At 46.3% G+C, this 22,230-nt stretch overlaps 1 protein-coding gene across 4 annotated transcripts in view; it reads right to left on the bottom strand.

Moving 5' to 3' along the window:
• Positions 1-2,193: 2,193 nt before the first annotated feature.
• MYO18B (myosin XVIIIB) overlaps positions 2,194-22,230 on the bottom strand; it is a 248,737-nt gene continuing 228,700 nt past the window's right edge. For 3 of the 4 annotated variants that reach the window (XM_075898877.2, XM_075898879.2, XM_075898878.2), the window contains 2 exons: positions 4,106-5,361; positions 2,194-2,354 (listed from right to left, as the gene is read on the bottom strand). In XM_075898877.2, coding sequence (XP_075754992.2) covers positions 4,107-5,361 — 1,255 coding nt within the window. In that variant the 3' untranslated portion in view covers positions 2,194-2,354; position 4,106. Of the gene's footprint in view, positions 2,355-4,105; positions 5,362-8,026; positions 8,464-22,230 lie in introns of those variants that run through there. The other variant, XM_075898880.2, reaches the window with a different exon arrangement.

Below are 22,230 nucleotides of genomic sequence, written 5' to 3'. Positions count from 1 at the left end.
GAGGCTAATTAAGTGGGCTGGATGTGTCCCATATATAGCTTTTGATGTGGAAATGCAGATGTTCATGGCAGGAGAAATTGGCTTTGTAATGCACCAATCAGTTTATGTCTTTCTTCAAGCCCAAAGAACAGTGTCAAATCCGTAGATTAATTCCAGTTCTGCAGACTCTCTCTGTAACTGATTTGTGAAATTCCTTTGTGGAAGAATGGCTGCTTTTAAATCCATGATAGGATGACCAACTGTTCCCCTACAGATTTATGTGTGTTACCATTCCTAATGTCTGATTTGTGTCCACTTATCCTTTGTCATAGAGACTGTCCAGTTTGACAGTTCATCTGATAAAGTAGCTTTTACCCGTGAAAGCTCGTGATTCTATGTATTTTGGTTAGCCTCTAAGTCTAAGGTATCATAGGACCACTAATTGTTTTTAAAGTTACAGACCAATATGGCTTCCCCTCTGAGACTTTTTTTGGCCAGGTAGCTTGTTTGCAAGGTTCCTTTGGAGTCCTTGACTATTTTGAGTGACACCAGGAGTTGTGTTACCAGGCATTTCAAATCAAATGTGAGCCAGTGTTTCCTTCCACTAAAGTCAAAGTGTTCAACGAGGTCACCTTCTGAATGGAACTCCTTCCAATAACCATTTTGTCTGGACTAGGTAATCATGCTGTGCTCAGAAACAAGCCTGGCCAGCTGCCCAAGTCATTACAAAGCAGACAGCGAGGAAGTGACAGCATATGATTGCAGTCCATTGTGTTAAAAGGAGGTGCAGGGCCATAATGGGGAAGAGCTGCCATGGGTTGTTTCAGTATTGCACAGTCAACCCAGCATTGAATATCCACTTGCTAGCTGCTAGCTCCTGCCTTTCACCAGGGAAATGACTGCTTGTGCACTTACGTTCTTTTAACACATGGGTCATGCTGGCCTTTCCCTTTCATGGACTACTCACAAGGTTGTGTCTTCCTGCAGAATGGCAAATGAGAGGTTGTTTCCCTACACACGCAACTGCATGCTCCTTGTACTGTTATTTGTTGTTTAATCCAGCTCTACTAATATCCTTGCTTGATAAGTATAAAACCAGCCAGTCATTCTTTCTCCTCTAGAGAGCAACACAAAGACACAATTCTTCTCTAGTCAGGGATGGTAACAAACTGGCATTCTCTCAAACACCTCAAGGTGCATTGTGTGTTCTCACCAAGAGAGGAGCAGGTGTTTGTCAAACCAACGGAGGAATTGCCAACAAGCCCCATAACAAAAAGACATAAGCCATGATGGCTGGTGCATTCATAAAGTTTGCAGTACACAGAGCACAAGTTAAAATAAGCCCCAGGGACAACAGAACTCTACAGCTAGAGATGAGCCCATGACACTACCATGACTATGACTGCACTTCAGCAGAACTTTTTAGAGCCTTTTGGAAACACCAATGGTCATTATCTCGTTTTCCTCCTTAGGTTATTTATATAAGCAGGAGGAAAACAGAATGGATTGGTTTTGCTTTGAATAATATTCAAGCCATTAACTAGATGGGTTAAAATTGTGCAGCTGTAATCAGAGGTAGATTATGCCACTTCACCATTCTTCCATTATTGGCTTTAGAAAAATGCACTAGGACCAGGAAAAGTTACTAAGGGGCCAGACACCGGCATGAGAAAACATGAAAATGTCAGGTGTTCTCTGCTCGTGTTCATCTTCAAACTTGAAGATGGTGGTGGTAGGGACTGCAGAAGGCCAGAGAAAAGGTGGAAATGATTAGCCAGTTTTGTGTATATTGTAACAGCTTACATGAGCCCTAACATGAAAGTTTGACAGCCATCTGTGAGAAAGGAAATGCTTCTTGCTGCAAAGGTTTGGTTTAAATTAAAAATGCAGCAAAAAAGGAGCATGAGGAATTCTAAAGCCCACAACACTGAATTTTGCCTACGTGCAAATTTCTGGCCATGCCAAAAAGTATTTAGCATGTAAATTATAACACCCACCTAACTCAACCTTACAAGAAGAGCAAGTCAACATGCCAACAGTTTGAAGAGGCAGACTTTGGCAATGACAGAGTTTTTCTGAAGAGATTCACAGTTTTGCTACAAACACCTAGTTTAAAAAAAACATCAAAAACTGGAAGTTTTGCTCTCTCCTGGGAAGCTAGAATTTTGAGTGCACAGATTAAATGACAAAGCAAAAATCCATTTGAAGTAAAGGTTGCCAGAAATGCTGTTTATTAAGACTTAAGTGCAGATGGCTCTAAGGAGTGTGCATTACACTGAGAAACATCCCCTGAACCTCACCACAGCAGTGGGCTGCACTTACGTAGGGGTGGCCTTTTTCAATACAAGCATTTTGTTTTCAGCTGTCTGTTCTCACTGCAAGGAAAGGAAAGAAGAGAAGAGGCTTAAGTCAAAGAAGTTAATATTTTATTTTGTATAAAGCAAGCAGTGGTCAAAACACAGCTTCCCATTATAACGTACATCAAATCTCTGTCTCTCATATTGTTGTGCTTTTGGTCAGGAAGCTTAGCATGCTCCAGACAAGAAGAAGCCAATGAAAGCCAGAAGCAGGTTAAGAGACGTGTTCAGACCCCGGAACTCGATACAGAACAATTCCCAAGCAAGCTACAGATGCCACATACCATTCTGAGCAGCTGAATTTGGGATGGGCAATATTGAAACTGCTCTCTGGTTGTGCTATAGAGTTTTCTAATGCGAACAAACATCTGTCCTTTATGTGTTAGCTGACAGCATAGGGGGCTTGTTCATTTAAGTTCTTCTTTGGGACACTCCTGCTCTCATTTCCAAGCAAAAGGCATCGTTTTTTGACTGGTGGATGTTACTGCGCTTTATTGTTTATAGGTACCACTTATTATCATTAAGTCTGGGAGAAATTGGGACATCTTATTATGCAAGTGCCAATTCCCTTAAAGAAATAGATTATTAAGACGTCCTCTGCTCCTGTGTTGGTGTAGCAGATTTGGTCACAGCTTGATATCCAATAAGCCTGTCTAAAGGCTGCATTTTTTACAAAACATCTTTCTAATCTATTTTAAACAGTGCTCCCGTTATGATGCATTCATTAGGGAGTGTGCTTTCAAACCTAGGTCGCAGCAATAAATCTTAATTCTGGAAGCATCCAAGGCAGTAAGAGAACTCGATCCATCTGGCTGTGAGAAGCAAATGCAGAATACAGAGGGCAAGAGTGACTGGAAGCGAAACCCACCTTCTCTGGAGGGGTGCGTTTTGGGGTTCACGCTTGTCAACGTTTGCGATTAATAAAACAAGCAAAATTGTAGGGATGCAGTCTCAGAACCAACCCAGAGACTCTCTGTGCCATACGGCGTGAGAAGAGCAAGGTGATGATACCGCAGTGACTAGGTAAGGGCGAGGGGCTAAGCTAGGCTCAAAGCGCCCTGCTCTCCCATTCCCCACAGCAACACAGTGGGTTTAAAACGCTCCAAATGGTGGTGCTTCATGGTCACTGTGCACCGGTGTTAATGGGGAACCGGGCTCCTTCATGTGACGCTGGCAGAGCCGTCACTCCCTGAGCAGGACGCCTCTTCCCCTGGCTAGGGGATAAGCACAGACCCTGTTAGTAAGCTGATCACTTGGAACAGGGTCTGCATAGCAGGGCGCAGGAGAGGGCAAGGAGCCATCCTTTATCCCTTGTACAGCCTGCATGAGGGCCAAGCACATCTGGACTCCCTGGGCACAGGGCAGCAGCACAGCCTGCTCTCTTGATGTAGTAAGAGGGCTGGGGCACTTTGGCCTCTGAAGCAGGAGAAGTGCTTGGGGGAGGGGTATGCTGTCTTGTGGCCAATCCTGCTCTGGATAGAATGTAGCCCTAATCTGGGATGGAGGGATCACCAAGAGACGATTGTTCATTATGTTAATTTTATCAGTCAATAAAGTCAAGTAGAATGGTAGATTATGGTCAGAGTTTTGCTTATTAGTCAGCACTAGGCTGTTCCAGGCCAGAAGCATCTGGAGAGGAGAATTTGCAGTGGAAATCTGGGCAGAGCCTCTCACTTAGTGGCACAAATGGCAAACCTATAACTGCTAACCAAATCTAAGCTAAGTGTTAATCATACAGACAGGGCCTAGTTAGTATCTCAGCAAGTTACCTTAGTCTTTTCCTAGATATTTCATCATAATGTTATTTACATCATCTTCTTTCCCTTCAGCCTCCCATCGCCTTTCCTCTTTAGCACCTTCAGTGATTAGCTTTCCAGCACATCCTTCACCTTCTGGTCTTTGGATCTTTGGCCGGCTCTTGATACTGTCTGCACTTTTAAAAGAAATGATTGAGCCAGAGGATGAAGATGAGTCAGAGAGGTTTCCAGGGTCCTCTTTGGCCTTTGAAATGGTCTTTATCTTAGACAACACAGTGCTATCTGCTGTAATCTGGTCTTCAAAATGAACACTCATTGGCCTCTGACCTTCTCTCTTGTCTTTGATAGGCCTGGACAAACTGCTTGTTGACTGGGATTTTCGAATTGCTGGAAGGAAGTCGTCAAAGTCAACATTTGTTCTTCTTTCATAGTTGAGAGTTGGTATTTTCCAAGTGAACGGGTCACTTCCCTTTCCTTCATTTGGAACATCACTGAATTGCTTACTCTCAAATACCAGAGCATCTTTCCCCAGATCAACATTGGCTGCATCCTCTAATGATGGCTCCAGGTAACTTCTCCATGGCTTAAGTCTCGATGAATTGAAGGCATCCACTCCCACAGCTGGTGAACTCAGTGTCAGGGAAGTATTATCCATATTTAGTAAAAGTGAGTCACAGGAGCCAAACTTTGACATTCTTTTGAGAGCTGGGGAGCGCGCTGGCTCAGTGTTCTGAGATGATATGCATTTTAAGCTGGAGGAGCGCACTAGGCCTGCTCCTGTAGGCACTCCTTCACTGTCTGTACGTTCAGTGACTCCAAACATTCTTGGGAACTCATCATCCTCTTTAAAAGTCCTGCATCTTCTCAGAGAGGAGGCACCAGTTGTTTGGTAGATTGGAAGGGGTGAAGTGTCCTCTAACCCTAATGTTCCTGACTGTTTCTCTGTTGCCCTTTTCCTCCTGAGCTCTTCCACATATTCAGAAAGTGCAGATGAAGAGCTTGGAAAAGATGCCTCTCCTGCTGTAGAAGATGACCTCTTTCTTATCAGCGATGGAGATGTAGCTCCTAATTTAGCAACAACTTTTTTCTGACTGTCAATCTCCTCCTTCTCCATAGTTCTTCCGAATTCCCATCTTCGAGAACCAACCACATGGCTCCCATCCTTTCCAAAATTGGCCTCACCCAGAGTTCTTCCGTATTCCCCTCTCCTAGCACTGAGTGCAGAAGCTGGTCGGTTCATTTCTTGATCTTTGATTTCTGTGTTCATCCTAAGCAACAATGAAAAGATAGACATTTTAGTTAATGTTACATGAGTTGATATAGCCGCAAAGTCAGAAAGGACATGTCCTTGTATCCAGAAACCTGTTCTTATCTTCTAGTGTCAATTGAACCATTGCCTCAAAGTGGGAATTTCTGACTGCAGGTAAATTAACTCGACTTGTTTCAGTAAATGCAATTTTTGAGCATAACTGATCTCAACATAAATGACTCAGAGTAAACTAGAGAATGCATGACTTAAGGTAGATCACATTGCATACAGTGTACTTCATCAAACTGACATACCAAGGCATGCCTCAAAATGGGTTGCATGGGATTTATTTGATTTCTGTCACTATCCAAAGATGATACAATGAAGCTGAATTAAAACACACTATTGTTACTCTCTGGTATGTTTCTCCAGAACTCTCTTTGGTAGGAGGAAATAATTATAATCTATAAGAGCAAAATAAATGTCTGGCTGTGGGCTGGATATGAACAGCACACACAGTGGAACTAACTCCTTCCATTCAGAAGCATTTCATGATTTGCCTCTATGAAAACAGCTTTTAGGAATGGAACATAGGCCAGAACTAGAAACCTTCATTGGGAACCAGGAGCCTCATGGTGATCCAAAATTAGACTCCAATGAAAGGGCAAAGTAAGTGGAAGTAGTTAACCTTTGCACCCTATTAAATCAGTGCATTTGTGGAGAAACCATTACCAGCAAATGGAAGACATGAGCCACACTGGTAGAAGATGCTGCAGAGACCCAATCAGCGGGGATTGGAGGCAAGGCAGGCGAGAGACTGGGAATTCCTTCTGTGGACAGCCACAAATGCTAATGTATAATTAAAGGAGTGGTGCAGACTTTTCTAATTAATCCTTGTCAAATGTTAGCTATCAGTGCCACAGCTATAATTAATGGTCTGAGGCTCTCAAAGCTTGTAGCTTTCACTAGCAAAGGAATACAGTGGGCCTTTAGAATTCCCTACCACTCTCTTTGCAAGGACATGTTATCTTTCTGTAAACAGTATCAGCAAATACTTGAATGGAACATTATTGCTGTTGACTCACTGGAGCTTTCTTTTAAGGGAAGACACACTGAGCAGGAAGAAATGCAATAATAAGGCGCCATGCCTCATTTGCTGTTGGCAAAGTATCAGTTCCACTGTCGGGGAGGGGAGGAGGGGGCAGTGTGGGAGGCAGATTCTCTGGGCCTGCACTAGGGACAGTAGGTGCCAGCTTCTCAAAAAGATACAGCTCAAAAAACCAAGCCATGACAATGACAGCTTGGCTAGCTACTACCCAGAATTTCTGGTGAGGATCCTTTAGAAGGTATGAGAACTCTCTGATGGCCTTGGCACCATAACATGTCTCTGACTCTGGGCCGTTTGGGTAAAGCCCTGTGTATGAGACAGACACCACCAGGGCTATCTCCACTCCATGATGAAAGAAGACACTGAATGAATGAAGTGCCCTTTCCCATGCAACCTGTCTGGCTGAGCATTGTGAGCAGGCAGTACGAGGAGGGAGCCCTTACTCTAATGTGGTGTCCTGCAGAGATCCATCTTGTCTCCCTGCCAGTTCAAAAGGTATTGTGAGTAGGGGGCTGTTGGGAGTGGAGTGAGGAGGCTGAGGAGGTACGCAGGGAAGAGAACTGCTGCAGATCAAGCCAGGTAAGAATGAGAAGAGGCTGATAGCTTGGGGGAAGAGACTGAATGCTGGCAAAGCTATTCTTTACCTGAGGGCTTGAGCCCGCCCATTGTGACTCCTGTTCCCAATCTGAATGTCAGGCAGGATATGCGGGTGCTCTTGGATGATGTTATGGCACCACAGACCAGGAAAGCTTTATCCCATTTGCTTCTGGTGAGGAGACTGTGAACCTTCCTTTTGGATCTGGGTTGTCACTGACTGTTGGTAGTGAGGGTATGGCCAGACCAACATTTCAAATGAGTTGTAATGTAAGAAAAGCCTTTTGTGAGCCAGTGGTTCTTTGACTTAGCAGAGAAGGCCACAGTGTAACTCTAAAAGTGCCAGTGATGCAAAACAATGACGGAAAGGCAATCAGCTTAAGAAGCAAGACCATACCCCCTCACACACATCCCTTCCTCTCCCGTCTGCAGCAGAGAAATGGAAACATTGGTTGCAATCATTGTTAGCCTTTGTGCCACAAAGCTCAGGATGAAATTTTTCAAAAATGATCACACACCATCTGAAGACCTAAATACAGGTTTCACCTCCTCCACACTGCATTTAATTTTATCAATAACTGAAGGGGGAGATTGATTTGTTTTTTGCATGCAGCATGACTGACATTTTGAGGAGTTATTGTATGCTTCTTCAAGGTCTATAATTTTGGATCAATCATATCAAATAACAATCTATAAGGTGCTTGCCCTCACGTTCCTGCCTGTGAAATTAGGAATGGAGTTTGTCACAATGTATTTGCCTGTAAGGAATTGTTTCTGGTGATTTGAAGCTAGAGACACAGCTGTAAAAGAAGCTTAGAATTTTCTAAGACAAAAGTATTTTATGTACTGCATCACTGCTGACAGAAATCATTCATTAGGACCCATCATTGTCTTTAATGAAAAAGTTTCTTGTTTTGAATTTGTCTAACAACAAAAAGAAGAAAAATGTGTGTGGATAGTCATTTAAACAAGAGGAACCCAAACATAAATCAATATCCGTGTGTGACGGAAGGGCTGATGTTTTCAACGCTGCTAGTGGAGTTTTACCTTGACATAATAAACCATCCTGACTAGGGAAGCATTCTAGTTGCTATGGTAACATTATAGTAAGGAATAATCACAGAGACAGTGCTGGGCAAGTTGAGACCTGCCTCTACTCACAATGAAGTAATTTAAAGGTTGCGATGTGTTGGCATCTGAAAGCAACAGAAGAACTCACAGGATAGCTGCATGTTTGAGCTGCTTTCATTATTGTGTGACAGCAGTAAACAAAACTGAGGAAGAGGGTCAATGGTGGTCCAGAGCTGACTCCTGCATCACATTGCTGGTTTGTACTGCTGCAGGTTTGTGGTTCCCAAAAGCCAGCAGCGCATGGACAAGGTGCACTGAAGTTCAGCATCAAGAGGAGGCCTGAGCAAACTGAGGAATGAAGGGAGAAGCTCCTAAAACGGATGCACCCATCCAAATGCACTAACCTTGCAACCCCTCTGACCAACTCAGGAACATCTGGTGGTCTCACTCCAGCAGCTTTTTGGGTCAATGGGTCAATGATATCAATCTTGTTGATATCAGTGAGTCTTGGATCAGGCCCTAACGGCCACTTCCCCACTTACCAGAGAATCCACACTCTGGCAATTGATCTTCAGGGTTCAATTTAGAAAGTCTAGTAAAGACCTGCTAAATTGAATGCTGAGGGTGCCCGTGTCAGTTGTTGCAAGGAGTAAGGGAAATTTACAGCAGTGTTTCTTCCATCAACCACCCACTGTGGGGCTACTTCAGAAAATCAACACAAGGTACATCAACTCCAGCTAGACTATGCATGTAGCTGTAGTTGCGTATATTGCATCAATTTTCTCTGCCAGTATCGACCTGACCTAAGAACACATCCTGACACTCAGGGCTAGTAGGTGTTGGTGAAGGCTTGCCATTAGAGAGCTCTGCACTGAATGGCCCTTGGTTAGAGTATTGTGTCCAGATCAGGGCACTACATTTCGAGAAAGACGTGGAGAAACTGGAGAAGCTCCAGAGAAGAATAGCAAGAATGATAAAGATCTAAAAAACATAAGCTATGAGGGAAGACTGAAAGAACTGGGCTTGTTTAGTTTAGAAAATAGAAGACTGAGAGGGGACACTATAGCAGTTTTCAAGAATCTAAAAGGGTGTCACAAGGAGGTTTCTCCCTCTAAGATGACGACCAGTTCCCTGGTAACCATTTCCTGTCAGGAGGAAAACAGTGGTGGGGAAAATTAGGCACGTGACTCTAATCTGCCCAACAACCAGAGAGCGTTTATAGAGGGCGCTCACCTTCCCCCCAGAGCTCTCTGTGTGCATGTCATCAGCACCATGCAGTGGTGCTATGGCAACAGCAAGCAGGCTGTCTGGCCTTGTAGGCTGTCTGGGGCAGAAGCCAGATCTCTGTGTGCACACCTTCAGCACAGCTCAGTGGTGCTAGTGTGACAGGTGACAACTGTTTGGCCTCATTGACCTCTAAGACAGAGAAGTCAAGCTAGCCCAGTGGCAACAGCTGGCAACTGTGTTGCCTTGTTGGCCTCTGAGGCAGAAGCTAACAGGCAGTGCTAGGGTGGCAGCCAGCAGGCTGTTCAACCTTTTAGATCACTTGGGTTAAAGCCAGTTTGTTCCAGTGCAGCGACTGTTAGGACAGGGTTGATTTGTTAGTTCGGTCTGTGATAGGGTGAGTCTCACATGCACACCATCCATTTCATTTAGGGTCTGCATATCACACTCAGGACAAAAATAGAAGACTGAAGATCAAGGAAGAGGACCGCTCACTTAATCTGAACCCTACAGTCCGTCCCTGTCTCTGCCGCAGTTTTCCAGCCTGAAGGCATCTACTTACCTTCTAGCTCCAGACGTCGTGATGGTGGTAGGACTGTTCTGTTGTGGGGTTTAGGGTTTTCTCAATCTTAGTTTATGACAACTGGATTCATTTTATGTTTGCTCCTTAAACTTGTAAATAAACCAGTTAAGCTTCATCTACACTGCAAGCTTCTTGCACAAGAACTGTTTTGCACAAGAGTTCTTGCGCAAAAGGTCTTGAGCAAGAGCACATCCACACTGCCATTTGCTCTTGCTCAACAGATGTGTTTTTGTGCAAGAGTGTCCATGGAAGTGTGGACACTTTCTTGCACAAGAAAGCTCTTGCACAAGAGGGCTTATTCCTCATGGGGAGAGAAATAATTCTTGCGCAAGAAGCCCTCTGTTCCGACGCTTTACTGTAAATTTACTTGCGCAAGAACGCACGTGCAGTGTAGACGCTCTGCAAATTCTTGCGCAAGAACAGCCATTCTTGTGCAAGAAGCCTGAAGTGTAGACATAGCCTTATTGTTTAATTTTCATTTGTCTGACTTAACTAAATACACGGTGATACACATACAGTGCAAATGGAGGTCCTGTGTTTAGTAATCAGGACTCAGTCCTGGGCTAACAGAGGAGGGAGAAAAAGTGTTCTCCTTGGCCTCTGAGGGTAGGACAAGAATCAGTGGGCTTAAATTACAGCAAGAGAGGTTCCTAACTGTCAGGGTGGTCAAACACTGGAATAAATTGCTTACGGAGGTTGTGGAATCTCCATCTCTGGAGATATTTAAGAGCAGATTAGACAGACATCTATCAAGGATGATCTAGATGGAGTTTGATCCTGCCGTGAGGGCAGGGGACTGGACTTGATGATCTCTCAAGGTCCCTTCCAGTTCCAGTGTTCTGTGATTAGTCACATAGAAACACAGCTCTTTTTTTTTTTTGCCCCGAATGGTCTACTCCAAGCTGCTGCACTTTCCTGCATTAAATGAATTGACCCACAGACTCTTCAGTTTTACATGAATACAATACAATTATGGGAAACACATGATAAGACTACGCTAGAACGCTAAATATACCATTACTGTAGCCCTGGTGTTCAAGCAGTTTTCTTTTACAGCCCATTCATGTCGTCTTTTGGAATCCTAAATTGTTTCCTACAGAAAGAGCTGTCATAATCCTTCCAAGAGGATTTACATGGGAATTGCCTCTGTCCGTTTCAATATTACCAAGCAACATTGTAAACTGCAGAACCCCTGAATTTCATCATTTAAACAGCCAGCTTTTCATACAGCAGCTTCAGTTTGCCTTCTGGTGTTCAAGTCTTAGATAAAACTGTACCAAAAAGACAAGAAACTTTAACAGCTTGTGAACATGAAAGGGTTAGAATCTGATATTCACTGCACCGTTCAATGCAGCAGACACATTATCTTATGAAAGTGTTTGGAGCCTGAAACTTAATGAACCGCACACATGTTTATTGTTTTTGCTCTCTGTGATATTATAAAATTCAATCAAGAGGAACCATTCTGCTTTTAGACCTTGTCCAAAGAGCAATTTTGAGAGTTCTTCCTATTTGGTTCATGATGGGCACATTAGCTGTTGCTTTCCACTTTTGCTTTTTTGTTTTGTTTTGTTTTAAAGCAGAAGACATGAAATCATACCTAAGCCCTTTCTTAACTTGGAACATTGCAGAAATTTACTGCAAAATTAGGCTTTCACTGAAATTCTGTCAGCAAGAGTCCCATCATGTGTGGGCCTTGAAAGTGGGAACGCTGGCCACCCTACCACCTTTGGCAGCTGCTCTCAGCCACAGGTGGCCGACAGTGCAAAAATCATGGAAAAGTAATAATGGACTTTATTGCTGCAAATAAGAATGCCTATTTTTACCTGGCTGCAATTTTCTATGGCTTGTCCGCAATTCAGTGGTAATTTTTGACAATAATCCCACAATTGAAGCAGGGCCTTAATCATATCCCAAAAGCCAAGAATCCAGCTGTTAATGTCTCCCAGTTAGGGTCATGGAATTAAGGCCGGAAAGTAGTACCAAATCATCTAAATGAGTCTCTTGCATGTCACATGCTGCAGAGGAAAGCAAAAAATCCCCAAGAACACTGCCAATCTGACCAGACACAAAATTTCTTTGTGATCCCACATGTGGCAGACCAGCCAGTCAAGCAGCCAAGGGAGAGAAAGCTCCATGCGACCTCAGAGTCCTGGTCTGCCCTGCCCAGTATCCCATCATCTGCTGTAGCCATCCCTGATGTTTGGAGGCAGAAGGGTGTCTCTTCCTGACCCCTACAGTGGCCCAGATGAAACTTTGAAGCATGAGGTGTTAGAACCCCAAGAAAGAACCCAGAAGTGAGCCCCAGGGCTACTGAGCCCTGTTGCTTATCATAAGCAATCTTATCATATCAACATGCTAATACAGCAGTTCTGCAACTGTGGGTCAAGAAGCCAAAGTGACCCGATTTTAACAGCATTACCAGAACTGGATTAGTCATGTTGGGGCACAGGGTCAAAGCTCGAGACCCACCTCCCAGGGCTGAAGCCAAAGCCAAAGCCCCATGGCAGGGCTCAAGTTACAGGCCCTCTGCATGGGGTGAAGCCCTTGGGTTTAGGTTTTGGCCCCCTGCCCAATGCACTGGGGCTTGAGTGGACTCAGGCTTCAGTCCCACCTCCTGATATTGTATAGTAACTTTTGTTGTCAGAAGAGGGTCGTAGTGCAGTGATGTTTGAGAACCCCTGCACTAATAAACTAGTCCCAAATCTGCACCCTTTGAGAAATAACCTGTTGCTCTTTGTAGGTACACCATAGAGCACAATCAACAGGAAACCAATCTGAGCATGTCGCTACACTAGCCTTAATTGCCAATAGTCAATATAAAGTTCTGCCTGTCGGGGAGGGAGGGGGGAAGAGTGAAGAGATCTGAGGCTGAATCAGTTGCCAATAAGGATGTTAAAATACGTCATCAATAAGTATCCACTATACGATTAGTCGATAAGCACCTCTGCAGAGCCACAGTGGAGGTACCTCCAGAGGAGCTGACTTGGGCTGGGACTTGAAAGTCCTGGCTTGGGCCAGCTCTGGAGCCACCTGTGCTGCGGCTTTGCATTTTAAATATAGTAAGAGCCACCGAGCAGTCCCTGCCTGCAGCCAGCTCTGGCCACTGTGAACAGGGGTTGCTTTGTAGCAACAGCCCCTGTCTGGGGGGGGGGAGGAGAGGGGAGCAGCTGCTAGAGGCAGCAGGGTGGGGGAAAACAGCAACCCAGAGACAGTGCTTGGGGAAAACGACTTAAGCTGACTCCCCGCAGCACTGGCTGCTGTCCACCTTCGGCTGTCTCTCACAGAGGCAAGTGAGGGGGGCACCTGGGAGAGCACGGGGCAAGCAGGGACTGCTTGAGTCCCTGCTGGCCCTGTGCTCCCTGCGGCACTTCTGCTTTTGAAATATTCTAGAACCCCACAGGGTTCTTGCACATTTCAAAAGCAGAAGCGCCTGCAGTGGGAACTGGCACAAGCAGGGACTGAAGGAGTTTCTGTGCTATTTCCTGCTGTGCCTCTGCTTCTACTACCCACCGCAGAGATGGTGCTGTGGGGGGACACGACTCACTTTGCTGGTTCCCCCCAGCACCAGCTCCTGCTCCCCCCTTGCGGCCTCCCTCTGGGTATGTCTACACTACAGTGCTAATTCGAACTAACTTAGTTCGAATTAGTTAATTCGAACTAAGCTAATTCGAACTAACGGATCCAAACTAAAAAACTAGTTCGAATTAGCGTTTTGCTAATTCGAACTAGCATGTCCACATTAAGTGGACCCTGAACCGGGGTTAAGGATGGCCGGAAGCAGGGCCGGCGGCATCAGATGAGGACTTAAAGCGTGGAGCTGCTGCCTCTGGCTAGCCGAGGGCTGTGCTTAAAGGGACCCGATCCCCACCCCAGACAGACAGTTCTCAGGGGTGCCTCGCTTGCAAAGCAGTCCTGGCTTGGAGTGCCCGGAGTATCCACACTGGGCACATCACAGCACTTGGCCATCAGGCTGGCTGCACTTGCCGCAGGCTGCCATCTGGGGAGAGGGGGCAATTGGGGGGCTGCAGGAGAGCTTCCACCCCCAGAAGCCCGCAGAGCCAGCCCAGTCCTCCCCATCGGGGACTCGTACCCCATTCCTCCCTCACCTCCTTCCGCTTACCCCTCCCTAGCCCCCCTTCCTGATGTACTAAATAAAGAAAACGTGTGGTCAAAAATAGAATCTCTCTTTATTGAACAAAACTCTGGGAGACTAGGAAAAGGAGGTGGGAGAGGGGAAGAGAGAGGGTGGGAGAGGGGAGGGCAACTACAATGATCAGAGGTTTGGAACAGGTCCCATATGAAGAGAGGCTAAAGAGACTGGGACTTTTCAGTTTAGAAAAGAGGAGATGTAGGGGGGATAGGATAGAGGTCTATAAAAGCATGAGTGGGGTGGAGAGGGTGCATCAAGAAAAGTTCTTCATTAGTTCCCATAATAGAAGGACTAGAGGACACCAAAGGACAGGAACGGATAGCAGGCTTCAAACTAGTAACAGAAAGTTGTTCTTCACAAAGCAAACAGTCAACCTGTGGAACTCCTTGCTGCAGGAGGCTGTGAAGGCTACAACTAGAACAGAGTTTAAAGAGAAGTGAGATAAAGTGATGGAGGTTGGGTCCATGGAGTGGTATTAGCCAGGGGGTAGGAGTGGTGTCCCTGCCCAAAGTTTGTGGAAGGCTGGAGAGGGATGGCACGAGACATTGGTCACTGTCTTCGGTCCATCCCCTCTAGGATCCCTAGGGTTGGCCGCTGTCAGCAGACAGGCTACTGGGCTAGATGGACCTTTGGTCTGACCCAGTATGGCCATTGTAAGCTCAGGGCTCAGGGTCGGGGGTCTCAGTGGACCACCTTGATTTTCATGCACACCTGCTCCTGGGTGGCCAGGCTGGCAGCTCTCCTGCCCTAGCCGGCCACTTTCCTGTGCCTAGTGCGGAGGTCGTGGATGAGGTCCACGATGTCCGCACTAGACCAGGCGGGTGCCCGCCTCTTGCGGTCCTGGGCAAGCTCCCGGGAGCCGCCAGCCTGGTCCTGGGAAGAGGGGGAGGGCTGGGGGGCATCGGGTGGCTGGCTCGAACCATGCCAGGTGCAGGGTCTGCTAGCTGGTTGCTGGCAGGCTTGCACCTGGCATGGGCACCGTAGCCAGCCCGTGCCCCTTTAACGGCTCCGGGGCCGGGAGGGGGGCAGTAGAGTTTCCCTGGTGTTGGCCAGAGTGGCCACCAGGGAAAGCTACACACCCCTTAATTCGAACTAGTAAGTTCGAAGTAGGCTTAGTCCTCGTAGAATGAGGTTTACCTAGTTCCAACTAAGCGCTCCGCTAGTTCGAATTAAGTTCAAATTAGCAGAGCGCTAGTGTAGCACCTATCAAAGTTAATTCGAACTAACGTCCATTAGTTCGAATTAAGTTTGTAGTGTAGACATACTCTCTGATAGAGGCAGCAAGGGGGGTGGAAGTGACTAGTTGAGGTGAATACCCGATAAGCATTTGCTTATCAGATAGTCGACTAATCGCTTACATCCCTAGTTGCCGATGAACATCTCAATAAGGCTGTGTCTACACTGGGCCACTTATTCCGGAAAATCAGCCGCTTTTCCGGAATAAGCTGCGAGCTGTCTACACTGGCCCTTGAATTTCCAGAAAAGCAACGATGCTCTACTGTACAAAATCAGCCGCTATTCCGGAAAAACTATTCTGCTCCCACTCGGGCATAAGTCCTTATTCCGGAACACTGTTCTGGAAAAGGGCCAGTGTAGACAGCCCACTAGTCTTTTCCGGAAAAAAGGGCTTTTCCGGAAAAGCAGCCTGCCAATGTAGACGCTTCTTTTCCAGAAAAACTGAAAACGGAATAGTATTCCGTTTTAAGCATTTCCGGAAATTCATGCCAGTGTAGACACAGCTTAAGTGTTGTGAGTGACAACAGCACAGAGACTGTATGCATAGGATTTGGGATGGGGTACAGGGACAGAAATTGGGTTCAGAGTTCTGCATCTCAGCATGAACATGGACTTGACTTCTCTGTGCTGTGATCTTTGTTAGAGCAAGCGCTGCAGTCTAAGGTCTCTGTAAGCCAAAGCTGCCTGAAAAGAACAGTTTCAGCAGGTTGCACTAGTGGCAAGAGTGAAATCCACCACTCAGCCAATGCTCCACTTAGCCCTTATCTGGACGACTTAAGCAGCGTCGAGGCCTCACGCCTGATCTATTCTGCAGGGTGAATTTCATTCCAGACTTGTAACAGCTGCAGCTGGAATGCCTGAAACCTGTGGAATGTATTAGAAACCAAGCCCCGAGTGACAGGCCAGATGCTGACTGCTGGCTATAATGGAATGACACAGGGGAAGGCAAGCTTAGTTGCCTAAGTCTTGACACAAGCAATAATGCAGTCAGAACAGCCATGTGAGTGAGAAGAGCAAAATTTCAATACTCCAGTCTTATAAACAGCATCTCCATTCCTTCCAAAGCAGAACAGGGGGTTGTCTGCTGTTTCTTCCCATGCTCCTTATCACGGGGAAGATATTCTCAGCTTCTTTCTTTCCTCCAAAGCAATCTCAGAAAGGAGTCTGGGTTTCACAAACAAGAACATGGGCTCAAAATTAACTTCTCTGTGCAGAAGAGGAGTGTTCTGTTTGGGTATGTCTATACTAGCCACCCAAGTTCGAACTAGGGTGGCTAATGTAGGCATTCGAACTTGCAAATGAAGCCTGGGATTAAACTATCTCGGGCTTTATTTGCATGTTCCCGGGCGCCGCCATTTTTAAATGCCCGGTGGTTCGGACTCCCTGCCCGCAGCTACACACGGCACGGGCTAGGTAGTTCAAACTAAAGCCCCTAATTCGGACTACCGTTACTCCTTCTGCAATGAGGAATAACAGTAATCCAAATTAGGGGCTTTAGTTCAAACTACCTAGCCCGTGCCACGTGTAGCCGAGGGCAGGGAGTCTGAACTACCGGGCATTTAAAAATGGCGGCGCCTGGGAACATGCAAATAAAGCCTGGGATATTTAAATCCCGGGCTTCATTTGCAAGTTCAAATGACTACATTAGCCACCTTTATTCGAACTAGGGTGGCTAGTGTAGACATACCCTATGTCAGTGTCCCTTAGGTCAGTGGTCATAAGCCAGTCGATGGGGATCTACCAGTAGATCTTGGAGCCTCTGACAGGTGATTCTGACTGGTTTGGCCAGGAAGCTATCAAAGTGATGGCATTTCAGTTACCCCTCTCCTCACTGTCATGCTGCTCCTGCCCTCTGCCTTGGAGTTGTCCCCCGGGGAGCCTCCTGCTTGCTGTGCAAGGTGAGGGAGGGAGAAGAGGGGGGTGCTGATGTCAGGGTGTCCCTCCTCCCCCCACTTCTGTACCCTGTCTCCATACAGGGAGAATGGGATGGAGGGAGCTTGGCAATGCAAATCTGTCACTCTCACACACTGTGTGTGTGTCTGTCATTCTTACACACACACACACTGTCCTTCCCTCACATCTCCTGACCCAACACAGACTTGGGGGGTTGTTGTTATTCCTTTTACAGCTTGCAAAGTGAGTTACATTTGGTTTTTGACTTGTCTGTGCATTTCATAGCTTTCATTTCTCTCTTATGCTTTCATTTAATTCTTTTAGTGAGTTCTCAAATGCCGAACCTGTCATGGCTGGAGTCATTATCCCTGTGGTAATTGCTGTTCCTGAAAGTGGCAGAGCAGAGGGTCTCCACATGCTGTCCTTGCCTGCAGACACCACTCCTGCAGCTCCCACTGATCAGTAATGGGGAACCGTGGCCAGTAGAAGCTCTGGGCTCAGTGCCTGTAGATGAGGGGCAGCACATGGCGCCATGGAGCCATTGCTGTACAGTAATTCCTCATTTAACACTATAGATGCGTTTCTGAAAACATTCGTGCTAAGTGAAAACCTGCTATGCGAAGTCAATTTTCCCATTAAAAATAATGGAAAAGGTGGGCGGTTGCGTTTCAGGTGGTGGTGGTGCTCTGTCATCAATGTCAACATTAGATAGCTAGCAACACAAGATCTCTAGCAACACAAGCCACCGCAGTTTGTTAAAACACAAAGATAAACATGTGAGTGAGTGAGTGGAGGAGTGCTGTGACCACGTGTATTCATCCGTTCATGCGTATTAGCACTGTTTTCACCAAGGGTATGTCTAGATTACATGGCTCTGTCAACAGAGCCATGTAGATGAGTCTACTAGACATAGGAAAATGAGGCGGCGATTTAAATAATCGCCACTTCATTTACATCAAAATGGCCGCCACGCTATGCCGATCAGCTGTTTGGTGGTACAGTGGGGCAGTCTGGACACTCGGCGGTTGACAAAGAAAGCCTTTGTCGACCGCTCCATTATGCCTCGTGAAATGAGGTTTACCAGAGCAATCGACAAAGGCTTCCTTTGTCAACCGCAGCGAGTCCAGATTGCCCCGCCGTGCAGCCAAACAGCTGACTGACATGGCGTGACGGCCATTTTGATGTAAACGAAGTGGCAATTATTTAAATCGCCGCTTCATTTTCCTATGTCTAGTAAACTCATCTACATGGTTCCGTCGACGGAGCCATGTAGTCTAGACATACCCCAACTTACACCATCGCATGAAGTAGTCCACCACTTGATTATTTTCATGTTATTTCGGGGACGGTCATGTTATTAAAAAAACTTTCCCTAAAAAAAATTGTGCTATTGCAAAAACGTGTTAAGCGGGCACGTGTTAAATGAGTAATTACTGTACATGCCAGCTGCTTTCAGGTGGGGTGCAAGGCCAGGGCAGGAGTAAGCCTGCCTTAACTCCTCTGCTTCACCATTTGGAAACCGTCTCAGTTAAATGGTGCCCAGCCAAAGCCTGCTTTCTGAACCCCTGTTCTAGCCCTGAACCTCTTTCTGCACCCAACGTCCTACCCCAGACATGAGTCCCCCTGCACCCAATCTCTTTTCCAGAGCTTGCACCTGGAAATCCCTCCTGGACCCCAATCCGCCATCCTGGGCTAAGCCCGGAGCCCCTCCCACATACTCGTTGGCCCAAATGCCTGTTCCCCAACCTGCTACCCTAACCTGGTGAAAGCGAGTGAGGATGGGGAATGAAGGGGGATGGAGTGAACAGGGTCAGGCCTCGGAGAAAAGGTGCAGCAGGGGTAGGGCCTCAAAGAAGAGACGGGAAGGAAGCCAGGCAAATGTATTTGGGTTTGAGGTAGATCTTACATTGCACTTAAATTGAAAAAGTGATCTTGTGGTTAAAAAGGTTGGAGATCATTGCCTTTGGTGATTGTTGCTGCCCCCAGATAAAAGTACAGAAGCAGGGTACATAGGTTCACTCCATGTGCAGTCTCTCTGTGTTTTGCCCTGTAGAACCGCACAGCAACAAGCCCTCAGATAATAACAGTGAAGTAATCATGTGCAAATACCTCCAAAGAAAACCCATCTGCATATACATGGATATATGCAGACTCTGATGGTCACCCTTTTCACACTACTATGAGAAATGTTATACAAAGTGTGCCTTGTGAGATATCATTTGAAAAATCATAATCTGCAGAACATTATTATCCCGGTAAAAATACGTGTATCAACACTGTATATAAAGTTGTATTATATAACACTTCTGTAACATACTCCAAATTTAGAAGCACAAACCAGTTCCTCTGAAACAAAAGATAAACCAACATTTGAGCCAGGTGTCAAAAAAATCCTGTGGATTATCGCCTAGGTAAGTGTCCATTCTTTGCAAGGAAGAACAGTGTAAGCAAGAAATTTACGTATTGGCAAAGAAACAGCTGAGCGTCTCATCCCAAAGGCCACCTGTCAACTGAACCCCAGGTGGAGTTAATCCTTAAAGAGGAGAAAAAGAGATAAGAATAGAGATCACACAACTCAAATGACCTTTCTCCTCTCTTTCTCTCTGCTCATGGCATTAACAGCAACTGAAAGAACACTGACCTGTCAAAGGGGTCCTGGTTTGGAGGTTTCCAGCTAGTAAAAGACTACAAAGAACATGCAGTGAGAAAAAGCTTTGCTTTGAACTCATTTGGTTTGCTAAATTAGCCATCAGTTTATGTGTTACCTTTTATTTTCTTTGCACTCAATTCTGACTTTTATGCCTCATTTTTAAGGCTATAAGTTAATCATGAGTATTTTTAGTAAAAGTTATGGATACGTCATGGGCAAGAAACAAAAATCAGGGCCCTGACCTGTCCATGGCTTATAGCATAAGTACCCCTGATTGAATTTAGAGGGAGCCCGAGAGACCTAGGGCACCAGAGAGTCTGGGGCGGGGGGTAGCTTCCATTTCACCCACAAGCAGGGAGAAGCCCCAAGTGCCTCACTGCTATTCTGGCTGCTGCTGGGAGGAAGCTTTTAGGGGTCAGCAACTGCTCCAGGCACTCCAGGACCACATGTCAATCCATACGCCCACTGGTTTAGGTAAATAAGAACACAAGTTTATTAACTACAAAAGATGGACTTTAAGTGATTAAAAATATTGAGCAAGGCTCCACATCTGTCACAGATGTCCCCTTCCTTCAATCTCCATGACTTCTGCAGCAGTCAGTGCGGCTAACCCCAGGACAGATACACCAGCTGTTGTCTCAGGGGACACGGGAACCAAGCTGAGGAAGTGGGTCTGGCCCACGAAAGTTCATTGTCTAATAAACCATCTTGTTAGTCTTTAAAGTGCTACATAGTCCTGTATTTTGTTTCTATGCGCTTGTATTACCAGAAGGAGAGCACAGGGCAGTACAAGACATACATTTCTACAGCCACTCGTGTGCAGCCCAGGGCCCACCCCTGGGGCGCACAGCGCATTCACAGCCCAGCTACGGCTGCTGGCGTGCAGCCCGGGGCCCGCCCCTGGGGCGCATGGCACAAGCGTGGCCCAGCCCAGCCCAGCTGTTGCTGCTGGCGCGTGCGCTGGGCCTGTAGGGCCCCGCGACTGTGGGGGGAAGGGTGTTGCTGGCTGGCGCTACGGGGATGTGGGCGGGCTGGCGCTGCGGGATCCGGGTGTGCAGCGCCTGATGGCAGCTGTAAGAGATGCCGCGCACCCCTTACAGCTACCATCAGGCGCCTCCCATTGGTTGGCACCCTGGGTAGCTGCCTGGCTCACCCATGCCTCCGTCCGGTCCTGGTCACAGTATAGGGAAAGTAGAAACCAGAGTCACACCAGAAAGCAGAGACATTTCAAGAAAATGAAATTAGACCAGGATCAATCCAATAAGGGAGAGCACCTGTAACCCTTACTGCTCATAGATCTGTCCCGAGGATGTAGCTGATTAAAGGATCTCTGGGAAGAGAGAATGAGCCAGACCTTGTCCAGCCTGGATTAACAAAACCACTCCTTGCACTTCAATTTATCCAGAAGGTGCACTCTTCTCACAGAGGGCTCAAGATTTATCCTGCTGTGTGTACAAAGACACAAACATTGCCTCTTTATGCTGCAAGCCCTTCAGTCAGCCCCCTGTGACATTTGTGACAAGTCACACTGTACTTGGAAATCAGTTTAAGCTGCCAAGTGAATTTCTAAAGCACCAAAACAGCAGGGACTATATTGAAAAAAAACACTTGTCATTTCTTCTCTGCACACAGCGGTGACCTGTGTGGATTTTCTACCCAGCCAATCTTTTCCGATGGGAAATGAACAGGCTGCTCAAGGTCTGCACGCTTTTCTGCAAGAGGTTGTTGCAGTGCTCCTCACGATGTGGCCGATTCCTAGTACTTTGTCCTCTCCTGATAACAGGGCTTCTTGACATATGGCTCTTCTTTTTCTCCCTGTTACTGGGCATCTAAAAATAGCCAAGTGGCAAGATTCTGGCAGCTTGAAGAGCAAAAGCAGACACGATAGCCCCATCTTGCTCAGATGCAGTGCCCATCACGCGCAGTCCCCTGCACAGAATTCAGTGGAAATCACATGTTTTGTTTAAATCCATTGGCTTCTGCCAGTAGCACTGTGGTGCATCACCAGTTGGGACCATCTGCACAATTCATTCTTGTACTCAGGCCCTAAAGCATGGATCTACAGCCAGAAGGCAACTGACAGGACAAACCTGTATCCCAATGTAACCCATACACCGAGGGTACGTCTACACAGCACAGCTATTTCTGGACACTAGAGATATCCTGAACAGCTACCTCACATCTTAAAAAGCTGCCCATTATTTTGAAATATTTTTTGAAATAAGATGCATGCTGTTTTGGCATCCCTGGAACTCTTGTTCTACAAGGGTAAAGGGATGTCTCGAAATAAAGCATTATTTTGAAATTTGGCACTGTGTAGACATGCCCCAAATTTCAAAATAAGCTATTTCAAAATAGAATTGAAATAAGATATGC

The sequence above is a fragment of the Pelodiscus sinensis genome, chromosome Z (genome assembly GCF_052426305.1).
Source record: "Pelodiscus sinensis isolate ZL-2025 chromosome Z, ASM5242630v1, whole genome shotgun sequence".
Taxonomy (NCBI): Eukaryota; Metazoa; Chordata; order Testudines; family Trionychidae; genus Pelodiscus; species Pelodiscus sinensis.
The sequence above is the reverse complement of the archived record's forward strand: the minus strand, read 5'-3'. Positions and strand labels throughout refer to the sequence as shown.